The 23,080-nt window shown below is 39.9% G+C and overlaps 1 protein-coding gene across 1 annotated transcript in view; it reads right to left on the bottom strand.

Moving 5' to 3' along the window:
- Positions 1-22,017, bottom strand: part of MYOM2 (myomesin 2) — a 79,507-nt gene extending 57,490 nt beyond the window's left edge. Inside the window, exons 1-6 of the mRNA XM_009877978.1 lie at positions 21,963-22,017; positions 13,497-13,630; positions 12,370-12,489; positions 11,448-11,586; positions 10,910-11,067; positions 9,973-10,065 (exon numbers count right to left, since the gene is read on the bottom strand). Coding sequence (XP_009876280.1) covers positions 9,973-10,065; positions 10,910-11,067; positions 11,448-11,586; positions 12,370-12,489; positions 13,497-13,603 — 617 coding nt within the window. The 5' untranslated portion in view covers positions 13,604-13,630; positions 21,963-22,017. The remainder of the gene's footprint in view (positions 1-9,972; positions 10,066-10,909; positions 11,068-11,447; positions 11,587-12,369; positions 12,490-13,496; positions 13,631-21,962) is intronic.
- Between the last annotated feature and the right edge of the window lie 1,063 nt (positions 22,018-23,080).

Raw genomic sequence — 23,080 nt, 5'->3', positions numbered from 1 at the left:
ATATGGCCAGATGCTAAGGTACAAGTACAAAAATTGATTTTCCCAGTCAAGTAGTCTACAATCTGTCTGTCAAAGAAAATTCCTAATTTTTTTTTTATTTCTTGGGATTTCTATTAGGCTGAGCCATCAGCTAATCAGAGTTCTGTCTGAAACACACACAATTAAATCCTGCCTCTGTGAAGTTCATTTAGTACTTCATCGGGGGCTTCAGGTACTTCATCGGGGGCTTCAGGTACTTCATCAGGGGCCCAGCTAAACACTTTTATGTAACACCCACAGTATGGGTAATAAACAAGAGGAGCTGGAGATACTTGCCTGCCTGCAGCGCCACAATCTAATCGGCATCACAGAGACATGGTGGAATGACTTCTGCAGTTGGTGTGTTGGCTTAGAGGGTATAACCTCTTCAGGAAGGACAGACAAAGGAAACAAGGAGGGGGTGTTACCCTCTGTGTCAACCAACAGCTAGAATGCATGGAGCTACACTTAGCAAGTGATGAAGAAAAGATCGAGTGCCTGTGGGCCAGGGTGAAAGGAAGGGTAGGAGATATTACAGTGAGGGTATGCTACAGACTACCTGACCAGGAGGACCAGGTGGATGAGGCCCTTCATAGATAGATAGGAGTCGCTGCTTGTTCACAAGCCCTGGTCCTCATGGGAGAATTTAATCATCCCAGTATCAGTTGGAGAGATGGAGAGACAACATAGCAGGGCATAAGCAATGCAGGAGATTCCTTCTCCAAGTGATAGAGGAACCAACGAGGGGAGGTGCCATGCTAGACCTTATTCTCACCAAAAGGGAAGGGCTAGTGGGCAATCTTAAGTTCATGGGCAGCCTTGGCTGCAGTGACCACGAGATGGTGGAGTTTAAGATTCTAAGAGCAGCAAAGAAGGGGATGCTCAGCAAGCTCAAAACCCTTGACTTCAGAAGAGCTGACATTGGCCTCTTCAGGAACCTCTTTGGTAGCATACCATGGGACAAAGTCCTGGAGGGATTGGGAACCCAGGAAAGCAGGTTGACATTCAAGGATTGTCTCCTCAAGGGTCAAAAACACTGCATCCCTAAAAGGCAGAAATCTTGCAAAAAAAGCCAGGAGACCTATATGGATGAACAAGGAATTCCTGGCCAAAATCAAACACAAAAGGGAAATCCACAAACGGTGGAAGCAACGACTGATAATCTGGGATGATTACAAGGAGATTGCTCGTGAAACTAGAAACTAGGTTAGAAAAGCTAAAGTCCTGACGGAATCAAATCTGCCAGGGACCTTTAAAATAGCAGAAAAGGATTCTACAGATATGTGAAAGAAAAAAGGAAAGCGAGAGAGAATGTGGGGCCTCTCTGGAAGGATACAGGTGACCTGGTTACCGAGGATGTGGAGAAGGCTGAAATATTCAACAACTTTTTTGCTTCAGTCTTCACTGGCAACCACTCGAACCACACCACTCAAATCACAGCGGGTGCTGGCTGGGTCTGGGAGAGTGAAGAACCACCCAGGGTAGGAGCAGATCAGGTCTGGGAATACCTAGGGATGCTGAAGGTACACAAGTCCATGGGACCTGATGAGATACATCCACGGGTCCTGAAGGAACTGGCGGCTGAAGTTGCTAGGCCACTGGCCATCGTATTTGAGAAGTCATGGCAGTCTGGTGAGGTTCCCATAGGTTGAAAAAAGGGAAGGTGAAAGGTAGGTGAAAAATAGCCAGGTGTTTGGTGACAGGCAACATGGCTTCACTAAGGGCAAATTGTGCCTGACTAATTTGGTGGCCTTCTACAACAGAGCTACAGCTCTGGTTGATATGGGACAAGCAACCGACATTATCTACCTGGACTTGTGCAAGACATTTAACACTGTCCTACATGACATCCTTGTCTCTAAGATAGAGAGACAGACTTGGTGGATGGACAACTGGCTAAAAGATTGCACTCAAAGAGTTATGGTCAATGAATTGATGTCCATGTGGAGACCAGTGACAAGTGGAGTTCCTCGGGGCTCTGTTCTGGGTCCAGTGCTGTTCAACATCTTTGTCATCGACATGGACAATGGCATCAAGTGCACCTTCAGCAAGTTTGCCAACAACATCAAATTGTGTGGTGCCATCGTGCCGTGGACTCACTTGAGGGAAGAGATGCCATCCAGGGGGACCTTGACAGGCTTGAGAAATGGGCCAGAGCAAACTGCATGAGCTTCAACAAGTCAAAATGCAAGGTCCTGCACCTGGGCCGGGCAAATCCCAGGCACAAATATAAACTGGGTACGGAGTGGGTTGAGGGTAGCCCTGAAGAGAAGGACTTGGGGGTGTTGATAGATGAGAAGCTCAACATGAGCCAGCAGTGCGCTCATGCAGCCCAGAAGGCCAACCGCATCCTGGGATGCATCAAGAGCAGAGTGGCCAGCAGATCAATAGAGGTAATTCTGCCCTGTTACTCGGCCCTTGTGAGACCCCATCTCGAATACTGCACCCAGTTCTGGTGTCTACATCATAAGAGGGACATGGATCTGTTGGAATGAGTTCAGAGGAGGGCCACAAAGATGATCCAGGGGCTGGATCACCTCTGCTCTGAGGATAGGCCGAAGCAGCTTGTTCAGCCTGGAGAAGAGAAGACTCTGAGGGGGACCTTAGAGGTGTCTTCCAGTACCTGAGGAGAACCTACACGAAGGCTGGAGAGGGACTTTTTACAAGAGTGTCCAGCAATAGGATAAGGGGAAATGGATTTAAATTGAAGGACAATAGGTGGAGATTGGACCTCAGGAAGAAATTCTTCAGTATGAGGGTGGCAAGACTCTGGAATAGATTGTTCAGAGAGGTTGTGGATGCCCCCTCTCTGAAAATGTTCAAGGCCAGGTTGGATGAGGCCTTGAGCAACCTGGTCTAGTTAAGGGCATCCCTGCCCATGACAGGGAGGTTGGATTAGATGATTTAGTGGAAGTTAGAAATTTCCATTTATGAGATATGATGTTGTGCATGCATGCGCTTAGTTTCCTCTCAAAAGAAAAATGTGTACCTTCTTGGCAACTGCTAGATGAAAACAACGAAATTCTGATTTCACTTGTCTTCTTAGAGGTCATATATCCCAGGTGTGGGAGAAGAAAGAATATGTAAAATGTTTGATGTAAATTGCATAACAGGATGCCAGTTTTGGGGTATGTAGCACCTGTGACAGGCCCATCGGACACTTATTTTTCAGCTCTTGCATATATTCTGGGCAGTGTCATATCACAAAAATTATATTATCTCTAGTGTGATATCTAAAACACAACTTGATCAAAGCTCTTTTAAATTGAGATTTAGCTCTCTAAATGTACAGGACTAACAGCTCCTCCTGGCGGCAATTCATCAGGCACACACTTCACTAAATAAAGTAGCAAAATATAAAGTTTATCATACAAGTAACTATCAAAAGGAAAAGGGTAAATCCTAAAAATAGGCCTCTTAACCAAAAAGCCTACAGTTGGGTGCAAAGCCTTCGAGTCACCCTACTACAGTCTGGACAGGCAAAGTAAGTCAGAAAACAAAAGAATTGAAAGACTAGGATTCATATTATTCAACTTTTTGTTTGTTTGTTTTCAAGAATGATTTTAAAAAATGCCAATACCTGTTCACAGTCCTATATAAAGCTTAACTGATTATGGACCTAACTGAAAACTGTCAGACTTAACATTTCTTTGCACTAACTTCATAAAAGAAGAACATTTTCTTTTTACTATTCCAGTTTCACACTATTTAACACTTGGGTGATAAAATGCCAAATGCAAGGTAAAATTGCCATGCAGACTTTTTTCTTAAGTCATGTTATAATGTCTTTACACTGAAATGTACACAGTATATACATTTATCATATTCCAGTACAGTGTGTTGCTATAATGAAACACGCTAACAACAAATGAGGCATCTGAAAAATTTCTTACAACAGGCGTTGCAGAATTAACTGTAAGGTGTTTTCATCACCATGCACTACATCCCTGATTTAAGTAGATATATATAAAAAACACACAGTAAATAGTTCATAGTATATAGTATATTCAATAACATATATTCCATTTTAGTAAATGAAACAGTGTTAGATAACTTGTCCCCTTAGATCTTGATCACTCTAGTGTTGATGTGTTAGAACAACCCTTGGCATGTCCTGGCACATGCCAGCTCACGAAAAGAATTCCCAGACACAGCTCAGGAGACAGTAAGGGACAATTTCCAGAAAACAGTCTGGATGTTCTGGCAGCCCTGTCCTGAAGGGCAAGGGAATTAGTCCATCCCATGTCACAAGACCACTATAGGAGAGGACATCTTTAATTTACTATATTTACTGTGTTTGCTGATTAGATGCTGATCCATCCCTGGGCTAGACATGATTTAGACAGCATACAGCACTTGTATCTTAACTAAGTGATGAACACTACCCCACCACTGCTGTATTAGGCCATTCCCTCACACAAACATAGCACTACTTCAGGCTGTTTTGCGTCTGTCAAATCCAGCTTAACTGCTCCTCATCATTTCATTGTTGGTACAGAGTACTGACAACAAGGATAAAATCTCAGTATATCTTAAATAAGGTTCACTATCACTATCACTGATTCACTATCACTTTAAAATACTCATCATCTGTTTTCAGTGTTGCCTTCATTTTCCAGGAGAACAACAGAAAAAATAGTCAATAGGAACTAATTTCTGTGAAAATTACAAAGGATTCAGGATATAAAGAGTGATTTATCATTAACCACAAGGTGGCCTAAAAATAATCCAGAAACTATAGAAATGTGTATTCTGAACAAACCTGAGACCCCATTTTATGAGATTTTCTTGTTTGTGATGGTCTCCAATGTATAGAAAACAGAATACAATCCTAAAAGTCTCTAGAACAGACAGGAGATTTGCAAAAGGGTTGCTTCTTGAACCCAAGAACTTCAGTGTCAGAAAGCAACTATTTGACAAACATTAATGACAGAACGATAATTCATTTTCTCAGGGAGAACAAAAGAAAGAAGTAATTGACCAAATGACTAAACACACCCTTAAGACATATTTTGATCTTATGAAGAGAAACAAGTTACTTAGAGTTATTACGAACAGACAGGTAACAATTCCCCAGGTCAGGAATTTCTGCCCTTTAAGAGGCCCTAATAACCCTATCCATTTACTGGAGGTCACTGCCTTGAATGTATTTTACAATTCCTTGCTGTAATCTCTGAAATGAATCTCCAAGAGGGAAACCAAATCATCTCAGATAGTCTAGTACCCAGTGGGACATCTTCAAATCCAATTTTGGAAGTGTATGGAGTTAGTGCGGGGTTAGCAGCTACATTGGTTTAATGCTCATACTGAAGAAAGTTGGACAGGATGGCAAATCACATAAGGTCCTGCCTCTCCTTTCGCATCAGTTAATGCTCAAACTGAGGATTATCCCAGAAACCATCTACTTCCTTGTATGCTAGAAACCTGAGATTTCCTAAATTGCACTGTAAAGTGCATTGAATCAAGACCACTTAGAAACAACATTTGAAGTACCTAGGAGGCAAAGCGTGATGTCTCCAACTGTTATTCTTGCATCATGATCGAGAATGTGTTTTCCAACCTTTACAAAGGTCAGATAAAATATGCATAGCCTACATTTAGATAGCATGAAGTGTGAGTGTAGAACTGTATCTTTCCCAAGGTACTAATACTTTTTGTGAAAATTAAATTGCCTTGAATCCCCATGAGGTTCCAAAGTGCTAATGTTTGTGAGGGAAATATTCCCCAGGCAGATACATCTGTTTAAAATGCATATATTCATCCATCTGCCTAGTGTAGATTTAAACACAGGAGTTAAGAGTGAAATAACATTTTTGCCTGAATCAGAACACAATTCAGTGCATATCAAGAACAGGAAGCAGAATGTAGTAAATTACAGAGTTAAAATTGCCTCCTTTGAATCCAAATGACAAAATTTTCAGTGTTACACCTATATGACATCAAAATGTGGAAATACCCTACAGGATTAACATTTTATGTACTGATTCCTCAGTCAGACTGAATCTGGATGAGTCTTTTTGTTTGGTTGGGGCTTGTTTTTACTGAGAAGTGGTCTTTTGTTAGAGGTGGTCACTCGACCACGCTCCTCACTGCTGCACCTTAACAGGGGGCAGCGGCTGGCAGGTCAGAAGATCACCAACCGTTTCATTTGTGGGCTGCCATTTGTATTTCAGCCAAGAAGGGCAGAAGTGCAGGATGCCTGCTGCCTCTACACTCACTAATACTGCAGTTTATCACCTCATCAGCCCTTAAACAGCAAAAAGCCTCTGCCTTCCTCCCCGGAGGACTGCCTTTGCTGCAGTGCCTCTGCTTCCACCGAGAGCAGGCCTCGCTCTCTGCAGATTAAATCATCTCAGGCCTTTTTTTGTGCCTAATCAAACCGGAATAGCGCTGCTCTGACTGCACGGTGTCATTTGTTAAATGAGAAAAGGTTCGTTCCATCGTTAAACTGCTGCTTTTTTTTTTTTTTTTTTTTTTCCCTTTAAAGCATGCTGGCAGTCACTGTGGTGGTGGGGAGCGCCAGGGCAGAAGGCTGGCCCTGCCTGCCGGCAGCAGGTACCACACTGCGCTCTGCTGGCCCTGCAGCTCTGCTGCTGCAGCCGCCGACCTCCTCTGCTGCAATCCCAAGCACTTCTTAAGTGACAACCTAACGAAACAGCAAAGGGACAGGGCCTGAACACAAGGCAAAACACTACCAGCAAGCTCCGAGCCTTGCACAGGTGAGACTGTGCAGCCATATCACGCTGACAGAGCTCTGGAAAATCAAAACTTCCTTCCCAGCCTCCACCAGCGCTGCGAGGAGTGAGGGTCAGGGCCGTACTGCTGTCCCCATATGTTAGGAAATGCAATAAAGCAATTTGCATGAAGCTAAGTGATTCATTTAAAGGGGCATCACAACAAACAAACAAACAAAAAAAACCCCAAAGCTGTTGCTAAATACGTAGCAGCAATTAAGAATGATTTCTAATCACTAAGATGCACACTAAGGCAGAAAATATTTTGCAGCTATGCTATAAAGCAATGGGGCATCCTCATTTTGACACCCTCTGATAAAAAAATCTTTTCTTGCATTATGACCCTATCCACAGTTGAATTAGGTGGGATAAAGAAATAAATTTTAAACAAACCCTCACATTCTCAGGCATGTATCAATCATTTCAACTACCGCTAGCTTTCATTCAGGGGATTTCTCCCAGTCTCCTCTGAATCACCTATAAGAAATGAGATGAGAGATGGGATGAACCACTACCCTAGTGCAGTCTGGCAATATTTCTTCTCCTATAATTATGAACTGTACAAAAAATATAATGACACTCCAAATGCCTTTTCTTTACTGTTCAAGGGAGACCTCGAGCTCAAGCTCCCAACTGAAGAAGGCTAAAAAGAGCAAGAAAGAGGCACTGTATGATAATGATACTGCTGAATGCATGCAGAAGATGTGGTAAATTGAGCACAGAGCATCATAAAAATATGAGACAGAGAAATGAAAATTATCTGGTTACCGTATAGGCTTATGAGCCCTGGAATACAGCAGCCACGATGGGGGGATGAAATTGTGTCCAGTTACTACTTTAAGATGACAAGGTTACGTTCTGGTTTTGGTGCCTCAAGAATTTTTCCACTGGGATCAAGGGATACTCATAGGAATAAATATCACACTTGCATCAGAAGGAAAAGTTCACTCCCTGAGCTTCACTGAAGCTCTAGAAAGGTAGCCAAGAAATTCCAAGGCCGTTCTGAGTGGCTGTGGATCAGATGACACGCAGCTCAGCACTTTGGTATGAACAGCTGAGAAGAGCACAGAAGTGGATAGGTAGAAAATCCCAACAGTTCTACTTCTCGGGGAAAAAAAAAAAAACAACAAACCACCAGCCAGAAGACACACTTCAAATATATGTGCACAAAGATGTGCACGGATGATCCACAGTTAATTGATATATGTATAAAAGCATTAATTATATATATTTAACCACTGCCTATACATCCATTGTTTTTAATACATCTAATATTAATATAATATCAAAACATTCTTCCATTTCCTGCATGTTGATTTTCTATCTTTTGGGACAGAAAAGACAGCTGATGGTCAAGTTTTGAGATAATACAGATGAGTAATAAAGAAACAAATTTAAACTTTTAAATTTTAATTTAATAAATAGTATAAATCTATGGTAAATAAATCATAACTTGGGATCTACAGTTCGCCAGTAGAGAAGGGAAACCTGTGGGGGTACAGCCAGGCATCTTTAGGTAGCAAAATAGACCATACTGCCAGCGAGACTGAGAGAAATGAAGATGGCAGCTTGGTTGAACATGAGGGAGTCCGAATGTATACATACAGGTCTGGGAGTAGTAAACAGTGGGTGACAATACATGTCTATGTAGTATGTCTGCATAAATATGGCTGGATCTGAATACTTCCAAAGCTGATTGTGGATGGTGCCTACACTACTAATAATCAGAGCAGGGAAGTAAAACATGCACCGGAGGCATATAAGCCACTAGTACCCTTCAGCCCGATGGATACAGCTGCTCAGAAAGCATCATCGTTACTGATTTTCATTTCTTCAAAATGGCATTTACACCCAAAATGTCACAAAAGGAACCTGCTTACTACATATCTGGCATCTGGACTCTCCAAGCGGTTGCTCATGGACTCTAACCAAGCAAAATAAACACAGTCACAGTCACTCACTGTCAGGAAGCCACCAAAGTTTCATCTCCTGACTGTCACTCACACACATCCAGACAAAGAAGAGCATTTTCCCTGCTGCAAGGGAGAAGATTGCAAGATGACAACCGGTTTTTATCTTTTAACTTCCTGCTTTATCTCCAAAAATAATGTTGGTGGGAAGAATCGGCTCTGGTGAGGCGTCTTAGGGATACAGAGAGCAGTCAGCAAGTTATCCATGACCTGTGAGTAGAAGACTTTAAGTGTCTTAGAACTACTTCTGGGTACTACTGCTCTTTGAGAAGAACCCACTAAGAAGCAACTACATAGTGATTCTTGCTGCCACTTTCTATACAGGGATAAGTTTCTCTCCCCCTAAACTATGAAAAGGTGGGCTGGACTTCATTGCAGGATGACAAAGGCAAGCAGTCCTTCCCAAAAGCAGAAGGAATGTTGCACTTATTTTCTGTACTAATGCCACAAGGCTGTGCTCAGGCTGCTTGCACTGCTGACAGATGGAGACAGGGAAGAAAATTAAATGTTTGGCTAGCCAAGAGTTGGCCACAAATATTCCAGCTGTTTCAGCACAGATGATGCTCATGTTCTGGAGAAATTAAAAGGACTTTTTTCTGTGTGTCTCTGTTCCAGATATTAATTTAATTTTCTTTTTAAGTACCACAGCCTTATCCTCATTTTTCTTTGAGTTTCTATATTTTTTAAGAAAGCTTGTGTCAAGTCACATATAGTATGTAATATTTCAACTGTTTAGGACAGCACAGGCTTAGTTTTGAGAAGATGTTCTACCTAGGAATTTTCTATACCGCAAGGTTAACATAATTTTGAAAAATAAAATCAATTCAATTAGATTTTAAAAAAAAAATCTGAAAACTGGGTGTTCTTGCCCTGACCAACTAAATTTTTGCTTACCTTAAAGAGCTTCATCATGGCAAGAACATGAAATACACAATTTCCCACTTCAAAAGCTGAGAAGATAAAATTCTAATAAAAAAGGAACTACTATTCTTTCAGCTACTTACCTCTTATATTTTCTTGCAGATTGCTGGAATTAAGTAACAGAAACCTCTAATTTTTCATTTCATTTTTATGATCTAATATTCAGCCACTTAGTGAACCTTGTTTAGCCTAAATGTTCATGCTAACTGAGAAGCGTACTGAATTTAACAACTCTCTTGCTGACTTTGTGGAAATTTTTAACTGTAGTTAATATAAAACATTTTGTGTCCAGTATAAAAAAACCTGTTGTATTCACCAGAATAATCTACCTGTTTATGTGCAACACATGTACTCCATATTTGCTTTCAATTCTGTACTTTGTTGGATCACTTCCAGGGGTAATCAGTTCCTCATTTTTATACCTGACAAACAAGAAAAAGAAAATCATTCATTAATATCAGCTACTATTCATTGCATTAATTTAGTAGATTTTTACATCCAGATATCATTTCCTATCATCTTTATTTGCATGGAGTATTTTCCGGTATGTATGGATAGACACACCTTCAGCCATGACAGCAAAGGGGGAACATCATTGCAGTAAGAAAGTGGAAAAGGATGTTCACCCAAACCAGAAGAGCAGGCAGTGAAGTAGAGAGAAGGTGGCATGTGACTTTAACTTCACAGTCCACTACCCCTGACACAAGGTGGGAGGTGAACTTTGCCTTGGATCACAGTGAAGCACTTCAGCACAAAGGAAGGGGCAGCAGGCTTGTGCCTCAGGTTAGAGCTTCACAGTCCAGCCTGGGGCTCTCACACTCACAGGAGAGCACTTTCCTGGAGAGGAGGGCAGCTGCAGGGACGCCACACTCATGTCCACCTCAACAGAGGCTGACACAAAGTAAACAGATATAAGCCATGACAGCAATGGTGTTGTGCAAGTATACTCAGGCTTAGCAAGTAGCCTGTGAGCTCTGTCTCGTTTGCCATTTCATCATTAGAGATGGCCAGAAAAAACTGAATGCCTTCCACAGTTTGCCTTCTGAAACACTGGAGTTCGCTTCTCACACGGGACAGGACCGTTCAGCAAGCTGTCCTCCTACTCCTTCCACTGTAGTATCAACTGCTACAAGCCAGGACATCTATGAGGATTATAAAGGGGGTTTAACATAGCCATTATGTATGTGACACTTACCAGCTATGCCATAACTTCCAAATGAAAAGAGCTTAACAACATTTTTAGAGGGCTAGGAGCCAATTTCTTACCATTGTACAACAGGGGTGGGAAATCCTTGTACAGTGAAGCAAAGGCTCACAGACATCTTTTCCCAGACAGTGTGAGACCTCAAGCGCACTAGAATTTCAGGAGCTCGACTTATAGTTTCCTCAACAATGTGTCTTTCCAAAGCCATATTTTCTTCTACCTATTTAACACAGGGGAAAAAATAAAAATAAAAAAAATCAGTATCTAGCACCAGACTCAAATCAGGTAGAGGATCTAATCTTAAATCCACAAAATTAAAACATACTAACTCACTACTGATATTTGAAACACAGGCCTAAATTTCAGTGTATAGAATGGCCTAAGGTGGAAGGGACCTTAGAGATCATTCTAATCCAGCCTCCCTGCCGGCAGGGATGCCACCTCTCAACTAGATCAGGCAACACATGAGGACTGAACAGGAACCGAACCCGCGACCTTAGTGTTGTTAGCGCCACGCTCAAGTGACTGAGCTAACCGGCCCCCTAAAGATTATATCTTATAATCTTGCTCATATAGGAACAAAAGTGTTCATCACTGTACCATCCTTTGTACAGCAAGTCTATCCAGATGTTCTCTAGCACGGTGCCTGGCTGTGTGAATCTCTTTTTCCAAAGCAGACAACTCACTGGCAAACCGGATCCTTTTCTCATCACTTGAGTGAGACTTTTGTTCGAGAGTCCTGAAGGACAAGATAAAATATCAGGTAAGCATAACCAATATGAAAATTTAAGATTGTCACTCATATACATCAGGCAACTGAAGGCTCTAGAACCATATCAGCAAGATGTAAAACGTAGTTTAGGAGTTATTCTTAGAGTCTATCTGCCTATCCCAATCAGCATATGAAACGAATATGAATTTTCCTTTGTGTTCTTTCCCCTTGTATGTGGTGCCACAGCTTCAGGTTTTGAAAGTTGGGTGCCCCACAGTCTTAGTCTTCTAGTAACTGAGATGAAGAATCTGCCTGGCTTTCTCCAGACCCCTAATTTTCCTTCCCATGGACACAAGAAGGCAGAGGAGTGAAGGCATGCTCTGTGTCTGTTCACACCCTGATCAGAATGAGGGCCTTGCTTACTGTGTGCCCTTGGCTCTAGCTCTCTTGATATTTAGGAAAGAACTCAAAATGTTTAAATTGATCCAAATCAGAAATTTTAGGAATAGTGGAGTAGATCTGGGCACAAATGAGTTTTGGATCCCAGGCAGATTATAATTTAATTTGATTTTAGAACTGCTTTCAAGGGTCAGAGTGGGGATTAGGGGAAAAACTCTGAGTTGAAAGCTGAGATTGAAAGTGAAAATCGGTCATTTAGTATTTCAGCCAAAATAGATTAGTGACGAACAGTAACAGAGAAGTCTCCAGTCTTTTTGACTCTGAAAAGACCCCTGGCAAAAAAAAAAAATAAAATATATTGAATGAGACTAGAGACACTACATAGTTCAGATGGGACCAACAGAGCTTTACCTTTTCCTGGATTCTTGCATTGCTTCATGAGCCAAGGTGCGTGCCCTCCTGGCACAGAGTCTACATGTCGTTTTTCCCAAGCCAGTTGATTCATAATAAGCAGCCTGTCTGGAAGCAGCCCTTCAAATATAAAAGACAGTGTTATAACCCAGCAATTCTGGTAAAATATGAATTCACAGAAGTCAAAGAAATTACTCTAAATGAGCTGAATACCATGAGTGAGCACTGTTCAGTGAGAAATCTACTTTGTATTTCTCACTGACTGCACTAGGGTGCTGATTCTTGCTTGTCCTTCAAGGGCTTAATGCCCATCATCTGTCTCTGGGGATCGTTAGGCACTTTATTTCATTCAGTTCTATTAAATTTATACCTATTTCAGTCTCCAGTCATTCAAGTGCTATGGTAGCACTTCAGTGAAGTACAAGGGTACCAGCCTAAAAACACAAATCACACAGAATCCCTATAACATTGCCTATTTCTAAATATTCCTGCCTACTTACACTTCACAAAACCTTCTGTATAAACTGCTCTTTCACAAGGGAAGCTAGACAATCTAGACAGCAAGCTAGGCCTCTTAATTCCTGAGGAGGGAGGACAGTGATTCTTAAGCAACCAAGATTCAAAGCCTGATGCTTTGTGATACAAAGAACATGTATTTTGTGGCTAAAACTCTGAGATTTCGCATGAGAGGAGTTAAACCTTTGTTTAATTTTAAAAAAGGAAAATGAATGACAAAAAACTATAATTAGTATAGCCATCTTCAGGAGAAGGAGTATCCTCATGTCCTGTAGAAGAATAGGTAAAAAACTCTGATTTACAATAAATTATGTGGCAATTTTTCCTAAGTCAGAATTAAGGAAGAATTTCCAACTGGGAGGTAGTAAACAGGACAGATCCTTAGATAAAAGGTCTGTGCAGGTGAGTTGCAAAGTAGCTAGAAAATCTAGCTATGCTAGTGGGGGCCAATAGACAGAGAGTATCCCAATGGAAGGAACTGGAAAATTATCATCCTGAATAAATCACAACTTTGAGGTGTGTAGGGGGAATCTGAATATCCTAATTCTAAGAACTGTTTACCGAAAATAGAAACATCTGTATGCTCCGTATGTGAAATACATGGGACTTACTTTCTTGCTGCATATTCCTCAAGTACATATCTTGTCTGAATGTTGCGATAGGATTGATCAAAATGCTTATGCCTCTTCTGGTAAAATGGCACCGCTACTGAAGACATACTTCAGTTTGTTACAGTCAGTAGTTCCTGCAAAATGTGAAATTGCATTTAGCCATATATTTCAGACACTTAGGTTTGATATTTTTTGATACATAGACACGGAAGTGTGCGTGTACAAATAAAATTCCATCAATTTAATGACAAATAAAGGCATCAGTGTTATACATGGGTACCTCAGACTGTGTCTCATCAAGCCACACAGTGTGACTATGGAATCACAGATGACAGAGCTAGAAGAGAATTTGTCAGATCATTTTTCCCCTTCTTTGCAGATGTCATTTAACATCTCCATAGAAATTTCCAGGTATGGAAATCTGATAGCTTTTGGGGCATTTTTAGATGTTTCAGCTCTCCACTCTTCAAACCTTTTACTTTGCCCCTTGTTGGAAATTATCCTCATTGTTTCATGTCCAACTCACCATGACAACAAAAAACAGACTGTATTCATCCACTTACACAGCAGCCTGCTGAATATTTTGTTCACATCTCTTTTCAGCTCTCTTGTTTACACTAAACAAAGCTGCCTCCTCCAATTCTTTCTCAAGGGTTATTTTTTCTAGATGTCCAATCATTCTGGTTGCCCTCCTGTGGACTTTCTCCAAAGCATGGTGTAGTTTCAGCAGTATTTGTGTAGATGGTTCTCAGATACATTCAGGGACCTCCCAGAAGTAGTGTAGATGGAAAGAGTATGTTTCCAACCAAATTAGAGCTATGCAAAATTCCCAAATATGACATTACAAGAACCCAGAGGTGTCCGGATGTGGACATTGTGCTCATTAGAAATATAATAACTTCTTTAAAAAGTGAAGAATCTTGCCAGTCATGTCCTGAGTACGTGCCAGCTTGTGTAATTACAGTCTGCTGAATAAGTCCCATCTAAAACCTATATTGGATCTGGGGCTCTTGACTGAACAGTGGTGAGGGTTTGCATGTCCAAAAAAAAGGGCAACAAACCTGGCAAAGGGTCTTGAGAACAACTCTTATGAGGAGCAGTTGAGGGAACTGGGAGTGTTCAGCCTGGAGAAAAGAAGGCGGAGGTGGGAACTTATCATTCTCTACAACTACTTGAAAGGAGGTTGTAGTGAGGTGAGGGTCAGCCTCATCTCCCAAGTAACAAGGAATAGGACAAGAGGAAATGGATTCAAGTTGTGACAGGAGAGGTTTAGATTGGACATTATGAAAAATTTCTTCATCAAGAGGGTTGTCAAGCATCGGAATAGGCTGGCTGGGGAAGTGGTTGGGTCCCCATCCCTGAAGGTATTTAAAAGACATATAGACATTGCACTTAAGAACATAGTTTAGTGGTGGACCTGGCATTGCTAGGTTAATGGTTGGACTCAATGGTCTTTATGGTCTTTTCCAAGGCAAATGATTCTATTCTGTGACTATATTCCACAATTCCAGGGCACAACTGAAGAGCCAACACTTTTCCCATGACATGGCTGCACTTCAGTGATAATGGAGGCAATTTGCCACAATAAGGTCTATAGAGCATCTTGGGCCAAATCCTGAAGGATTATTCTGCCAGGCAAATTCCTGCAATAACCTCCAGTTTCCTCCTGAAGGTCAGGGCATCGTCCTTGTTGTTGTACTCCCATGTGGGGTGCAACCTGTCAGGTCCTCTCCAGAAGCTGGGCCACAGGCAGGCACATGGCCTGAGACTCACCTCAGGGCTAGCCACAGAAAGCAAATCAACACTAGCTCATTTAGGAGCCATATTAAGAAGGTGTCAGGTCCTTGCTCAGCCTCCCTGGCCGTGGCCCAGGACCCCATTTCAGCCCTCTGTGGCCTACAGCCCTGCCCCGCAATGTTGCAGCAAGGCTAATCCCCAGCTCCTCACAGCCCAGCCCTGTCTAGCCATGGGCCCCACCAAGAAGAATCTGCCCATGATGGAAATCCTCAGACCCACACCAAAATACGCATTTGTAACAAAAAGTCCCATAATTAGGCAGCTTCATGATGTATATAAAAAGAAAGCTCAAAGGGATTTGTATAAACATCTTATAAAGCCATTTAGATATGACATGAGCCTCTCTTAGTAATTTCAAAGGCACTGGTACTGACTAGTTTTAGGCTGTGTCCTGTTTCCTATCAAATATCTGGAGATACATGCTTTGGAGAGAAAAGTGAGAAATGCCTACATTAAAATTCAATTAATAACTGTTTCAGGAAAAAAATAGTTTCTGATAAAATGAAATCTAGTTCAAAATTGAAGAAATTTAGTCACTACCTCACTGCCAACTTCCAAATTCCATGTATTTTTTTCAGTTCCTTTAAACTTCTTACTGTGTAAAAGGTACATGCAATCAATGTACTTTAATAAAATATTGCTTAAAATAGGTTTTTAAATGTTTATTACTTATTCTGAAAACAATGACATCACATAATGGAATTTTTATCAGTATCTCATGTTTTGAAAAATCATTTTGCAAAATTGCCATTTGAGAATGGGAACGTAGGTAAAATTGTTGAAAAATTACACGTATTATTCAGACTTCTGCATAAAATTTTACAGTGTGACTTCTTTACATTTTTCTAATTGTATTACTAGCCAGGTTGTGTATGCAGGAGAAATCGTGTTCTACATTTCATTGCAGGTTTTTATTCTTGAAAAATGAGAGGTAAATTTCTTATACAACATGTCACATTTCTATAAATAACAATGTGAGAAGATTCAATGAAAGACTGTGATTCTTAGTTTAGCAAGTTAATTTTATTTGCTTGTTTGGCAATTTTGCCTGACTGTATAAAACTAAACCCAAAATAATTTTAAAAACCACCATGTTTTATAGGCTAAGAAATCGAACATTTAAAGATGGTAAAATACCTGTAAATACCATATTTCCAGTGTCTAGAAATTCCTAACAAAAGGAAATGCTTGTTATTGATTAAGTAGTGTAATAAACTCCAACTCTGTCTGATTGCTGGTTTTAGGTATTCAAAAGCAGAGCCAGATACCCCCAAGTCATGACATTCTCACATCAGCTAGTTTTACTTTTCCAAGAAAAAGGTCTCAGTAGGAGAAGACAGTTGGTATATTTAACAGCAGATACATCTTATTTAAAAAAAAAAAAAAGTTATGAGATCTAAAGAGATGGGGGTTTCTGCAGTTTATCATCTGATAGCTGTAACTTCTGCATAACCTATAATTACTTTTTCAACAGACAGGAGAACGACAAATCTCATAGTCAGGAACAAGACCTTTAGTCAAAATACCAAACATTGCAAGATGCAAATAAAACAGGTTGACAACATTGCTATGGGATATTAAAGATATATATTAGCACATTTCTAGAGAAATAAGAAAGTTAACATGACCCAAGTAAGTACAATACAGTACAGTACAGCAGCTTGCAGAGCTGCTAGCTTAGTGAGGTGCCCACGTGCAATGCTGAGCTGGCATGGACCTCTTAACTCATCATAGAACACGTTGTCTTGGTTACACAAACACAGTTACACAGACCCATGAGGAGCCTTGGCTTCTCCAGCTTTGGAATCTGCACATGACATTACACTATACCTACAGACATCAGATACTGGTTTTCTTCCTGCTGTCTAACTCTGTGACTATTGTGTGTATGTGACATTTGACTTTCCCCTCAATTCATACCTTAACCAGACAGTTAATGGTATAATGTTCCCTCTTTTCTATTTTTAATTAGCCTTTTCACCTAAATGAAGGTGCAAAGGGCATGGCCATAGATTCAGCTGACTCAGCTGTGAAGCGCTACTCATGTTTACATGTGGCCCAGTTAAACAATTTTGTGAATTTATCAAGATGCAATTTACGTGTTGCTATGTTTATAACTCCCACTGAGATCTGACATATAAAGGTTGCAGACTAATGCCCATGTGTTTGGATGGATCACAGTCTGGGTTATTTTCATTTTTAAGATAGGAGAAAACATCATTGTCATTTACAGTTCAGCCTTTTCTACTAAATGTAAAACTTACTTTTTAATTAGCATATCTTCTTCTATTAATCAACAACAAGGGTTTCTCAAATTTTAGGTTCAGATATTTTACCCAAACAGCCTTAGAATAGAAACAAGTGTAGTCATCCACTCCCAGCATCCATAAAAGCAATTAACTGAGCTTGTTAGCAGCCAGACTCATTTTGCCTTCTGTTAACACAGAGGGGAGCTGCCTGGCAACAATTCCAAATGTAATAATCATCATCAGTTAATCACAAACTATGCTTGCAGAGTATGTATTTAATACCTAATAGTGCTGCAAAGACTAGTAGCTCAAGAGCGAAATCAAAGCCCCACTGTAAAACCAGCTTCAGCAGAGTCTACAGAGCATGTAGGGTACCTTGAGTTGACTGTAAGAGAAGTTTCTATTTTCTTCCTAGGAACTATGTGTTGACTGTTTTACCAGTCTTCCACTGATACATGTTTATGTAAGATATTTGAAATATATACTAAATAACATGATATGCAGATGACAACTTAGCCTCACTGAAGTTATCAGTGCAGGTCAACTGAGATTTTATTACTGGCAGTGGCTGGAGACCTAATTATACTGGCAAGTCAATTGACCCAACTGACCCAAAAGCAAGATGCAGGCAGTAGTCTAGCAGAGGCACTGGGGAAAAAAATGAAACATTTTCCAATGAGAAATTGAAAATTCAACAACAAAAAATATATAAATAGGCTAAGACAAAGATAAATTAATTTTCTGGATAATTGTAACAAATTTAAAAGTAAATCTCAGGTTGTATTCACCAAGATCTGCTGGCAGGTGACTGCAAGTGTGACACAGAACTTGCTAAAATATATGGCTTGTATGTCACAACAACCCTTGAACTTCAACTATACAGATTCTCTTAACATCACTGGATTTTATGGAAAAGACCCAGAGTTACAGGACAAGATGGTTCTAAAACATTTAGTTTCTCATCCAACCTTTACTTATTTTGGTGGGACACAGTGCCATTGTACTCCTACCTTTTATTATTACTACTACTATTATTAATACTACTATTATTGCTACTATTTATTATTACTATTATTATTGCTATTACTGCTATTATTGTTATTACTATTATTACTATTACTATATTATTGCTATTTATTTCTATGGCTGCAAAAGCTGGGAACATCTGAACAACCTAAATTTCATTAATCTATGTGTTGCATAAACCACTTAGAGGACTGTTAAACCCAGTCAAAAATGTTAAGTCAGTCAAAGTGCTCTTAAGGATTAATCATACTGTTCAAATCAGTTTACACAAATATAGGTTTCCACATGCTTAGTAGCATGTGTATATCAATTTATACTTGGTCATGAGTAAAAGGCAGAGTTCCCAGGCAGGATATGCATAGTTTCATGCAATAGTAATGGAGATCTGAATAGAAAGTAATAATCTAGGGCCACGTGACAAGGGGCCATGTTCTTGAGCAGAGAAGCCAAGGGTCTGATATAGACATTGTTATTCTGATAAGTGAGTTAATTTAAGATTTAAAGGACAGGCAGTAAATTCTAGCATGATAACTCACACAGTCTCAGAGAGCAGGCACACAACCAAATAAAATGATGGATGGGATTGACAAATGCCGTGGGAAGAAGAACATGGTTGTACTCACCATAGATAGATAACTTGCATTCTCAGGCTCAGGAGGCTCCTGTCATGAGCAATGCACTATACAGCATGTACTTTCCCTGCCTGACCTGTCACTGCCATACCATGCAACATGTACTTTCTTTGCTTATCTCTGTCCTTGTCCATCTGCAGAAGTGCCAAAAATGTTTTGTGGGTTCCTGCCTGCCCTCACGTAGCCTATCTTCTTAATTCTGGCTGAAAGCTCAGTACATCCTGCTCCTATGTGCATATCTTCATTCTCAATCTTCCTCTGTGTCTCTGCTTTCTTAAATATGTTTGACCATTTGTATTGATGTGAGAGTTTGTCCTGTTTTTCCCATAACACAGGCATTGTTTCCTCTACCTGTCTGTAGTTCTGCTTGTTGTTTTCCACATTCATCAAAGTCAAGTTTTGTTAGGAAGCGCTGGTTTTGCCAACTTATACTTCCATGGTATATTAAATCCCATGATATTTAGCTGATAAAATATATTTAATACCTATAAACCACAGTTAAAAAATAAAAGAAAGAAAAAGAAAAAAACTCCACACCTTCTAGTTATCAGTTGCTTCTAATGACCAGTTTAAAGAATTACCATACTGCCTCAGAAAACATATGGTCCTTTCCAGATGGTTATATTAATCTTGTAGAAATTGCAGTAGATAAATAGCATAAGAATATTTTTCCCCAGGAAACTTACTTTGGTGGCTATCTTGTAAAACTAGCATGAATCGTTATGCAGTTCATAGACACTACAGTCTAAAACAGAAAAGGATGCAGAGGATCCAGTAACATCTTCTTTATTGCTAACAAACTTTTTAAGTGTTAATATGTCTCTCCAGTCTTTTATCTCTGTATGCATTTAGATCTTACACAAAAAATTGTATGAAAAATGATGTGTATGAAAAAGGACAAACTTAAAAAACACACAATCTCCTGTCATTTTAAGATGCTTCTATCTTTCCCATTGAAGAATTCTTTCCTTCTGCATAATAAGAATTCAGTTTCAAATTTTCTGACATTAAAAAAAAAAAAAGAAATTAAGAAAATTAATGGATTTCTCATTTGCTTGAACCCTATGGAATTCAAGATATTACTCAGCAAGCTTTGAGATTCCTTGTCTTTTCTGATTCTTTTAGCTACATCATAGCTGGTTTTATGTTATAATGATCATCCCTCCTTTATATGAGAACAGTACTATCCTAGTTTCATAGATCAGTTTTAAACAGAAATCTTGTGGACAAATTCACTCTGGTTCAAATCACCCCCAGAAGTGCATGCATTACTTTCCTGATTAAAAATGGAGTTCTGACATCTATTTCTCATCATCTGAATATCCAGGAAAGCAACATTTTCAAATGGATGACAATATTGGCCATCACAGATATGTCTATTCTTTATTAATAATTTCCTATGTTTTCAGTGAGTAGACTTTTAACATTTCACTGCATCAAATGAGTCTACTTGCAAAGACATAAAGGTAGAATAAGCAACTTGAGGCAATTGTTTGGCTATAGCACATGTATGATTAGACTGCACACCTGGACCTTGTAATAGTCCCTGAATCATTTGCTTCACCTCTTAGTCATTAACAGCTAGTGTGGAGGCAATTTGGAATATAGCCTGAGTGGTCACAGTCATGGTCATAGCCACAACCCTCGATGGAGTTAAGCACCAGCTTTTCTCTGTGGCAAACAGGAAGAAGGCAGAGCTATTGGTATCCTTTCCTCCAGCAAGGTCGTTGTTGTGCACCAGTTCCTGCATTGCTGTGAGTCTAAAAGATTATAATTTTGGCCTTTCTATGACTCTCATGACGGAAGGGAGTGGAGGCCTTCAATCTGACTTCTCTTGCTATACTCTTGTTACAAGCTAAGCACTATATAGCCCAGAGAGGTGCTTATGTAGATGCTTTCTTTTGTGATCTCACATGAGTGGGAATTAAATGAAGCTAAATTTGTCCACATTGACTTGAAACCTTGTCAGCCTAACATTCCAAATGCACAAAGAGTTGCAACTTGTTCCAATAAAGTTTTAAGATTTCTCTTCATTGGCACATGTCCCTTCAACTGGACAGCAAAGTAGGTGAGACAGTGAGATTGTGAAATTCACTTCCCATCACCTCAATCTTCATTATCCTTGATTATCCTTCATTGTGATACTTTCATTGGCTCACAGGTGTTATCAACACACAGACAGTTTCAAGTCATGAACATGATTTCCCGAGACTCTTTAGTGGTATTTAGCTAGAATTCTCATGTGGCACAGAACAAATCATGTGTGTGCAGAAATGCATCTTCTGAAAACACATATTCAAAGTTTAATAGACAAAAAATAAAAGTAGAAAGTTTTGTCCTAGCTGCATTTTATTCTACAACTTGTCAAATAGTTTTTCCAGCTACTATAGGATTTTATGCTCTACTTTAGATGAATCATGTCTCTTTATACTGTATAAGCACACAAGAAAGTGGCATTCACAACAAATGAGCAATTGGAAAAGCACATACACCAACAAAGCTATTGGTATAATGCAGTTCTTTATATGCAGAAAGAAACAGAGCAAATGTAATACACAATAAAATCAAGCTGACTATGCACGGAATAGAACAATTCTACTTTATTTTTTGTTTGTCTTTTCATAAATCAAACTGTGTCCTTCTTGTTGCTTGTTTTCCCCGAAGAAGATAATTTGTTTTTTTACAGAAAAACACTCAACACCCTCCCACAATCACTCTCATTTGCTCTGAACAAGAAAAACCTAGATGAAAAATGGACTTACCAAGGGATATAGAAAAATTGCAAAGCAGAGAGGAAGACCAGCCTTTCCCAGCTTTCCTTCCTGGCTGAGGAAAACAAAAATAATTCCCCTCTCTAAAAGCTACTGCCCCTTCGCTCCCATTTAAGGGCAGATGCAGTGCTATATTTAGAACTAACCAAGTGATTCTCCAAAAACTGAGGTCAGCCTAATAGGCAATAAGGGTGCAATATAAAGGCAGAAGAAAAGCCCTACCCCATATACAGTTTTGTAGTATGTTTTCATAAAAAATAGACCTTATTCCTAAAAAAAGAAATTGCTTATATTAAAAGTGGGGTTTCTATTCACAGCAACACCAAGCACATTGGAAACAGTTTCATGTCAGAAAACAGTTTAAATTTTATATTTAGAAATCATTGAAGTTTTAAAATAATCGATAACTTAGAAGACCAGTGAGGAGACATAAGCTCCAGATCTTACTAGTGAAGATATCAGATCCCCTTGGTGCCTCAGGCTGCAAAACGAGCCTCCCTGTTCCCTCCTTAAGACCTCTCTGGATTTAAGATTGTGGCTGCAATATGTGAAGGCACAGCAACTGTATAAAAAGCCTATTAACAGAGATTTAAAGAAATAGTGAGTTCCTACTCACTGTTTCCATCTCTATAATGTCACCAGTGAACCTGAAAGAGATTTTTCTGTGTCTTGTAGGTAAAGTAGGAGGAATTAATACACATAGAGGCATATACAGGTGGAGGAAAAAAACACAGCCAAAGCACTTGTTTCTGTGAGACCTTGATGGTCCCTGATTACTACCAACTAAAATGGAGTTTTGGTACCTGTAGGGCTCCTAGATTTCTATCCAGAAGCTCTAAAGCACCTCTGCAGTGGTTCTGATGTGTCCAGATGTGATGGGTTAACAGCATTTGCTCTGCAGAGCTGTTGAGTGTTGGCTCAGTCACTCTGCCCCATTCTGGTGGTAAGCCATCCCGTAGGGATCCCTCCCATGACGAGCCCATATGGGGCAAGGGGAGGAAGGGTAGGAATTCTGACAAGGCTTTGTGATAAGCATGAAGAAATAACCATGTTTCTCTTATTCTGTCTGGAAAGAGGACATGTCCGGGGAAACCTCTTCATAAGGCAGA

Source organism: Apaloderma vittatum, unplaced genomic scaffold (genome assembly GCF_000703405.1).
Source record: "Apaloderma vittatum isolate BGI_N311 unplaced genomic scaffold, ASM70340v1 scaffold4041, whole genome shotgun sequence".
Lineage (NCBI taxonomy): Eukaryota > Metazoa > Chordata > Aves > Trogoniformes > Trogonidae > Apaloderma > Apaloderma vittatum.
The sequence above is the reverse complement of the archived record's forward strand: the minus strand, read 5'-3'. Positions and strand labels throughout refer to the sequence as shown.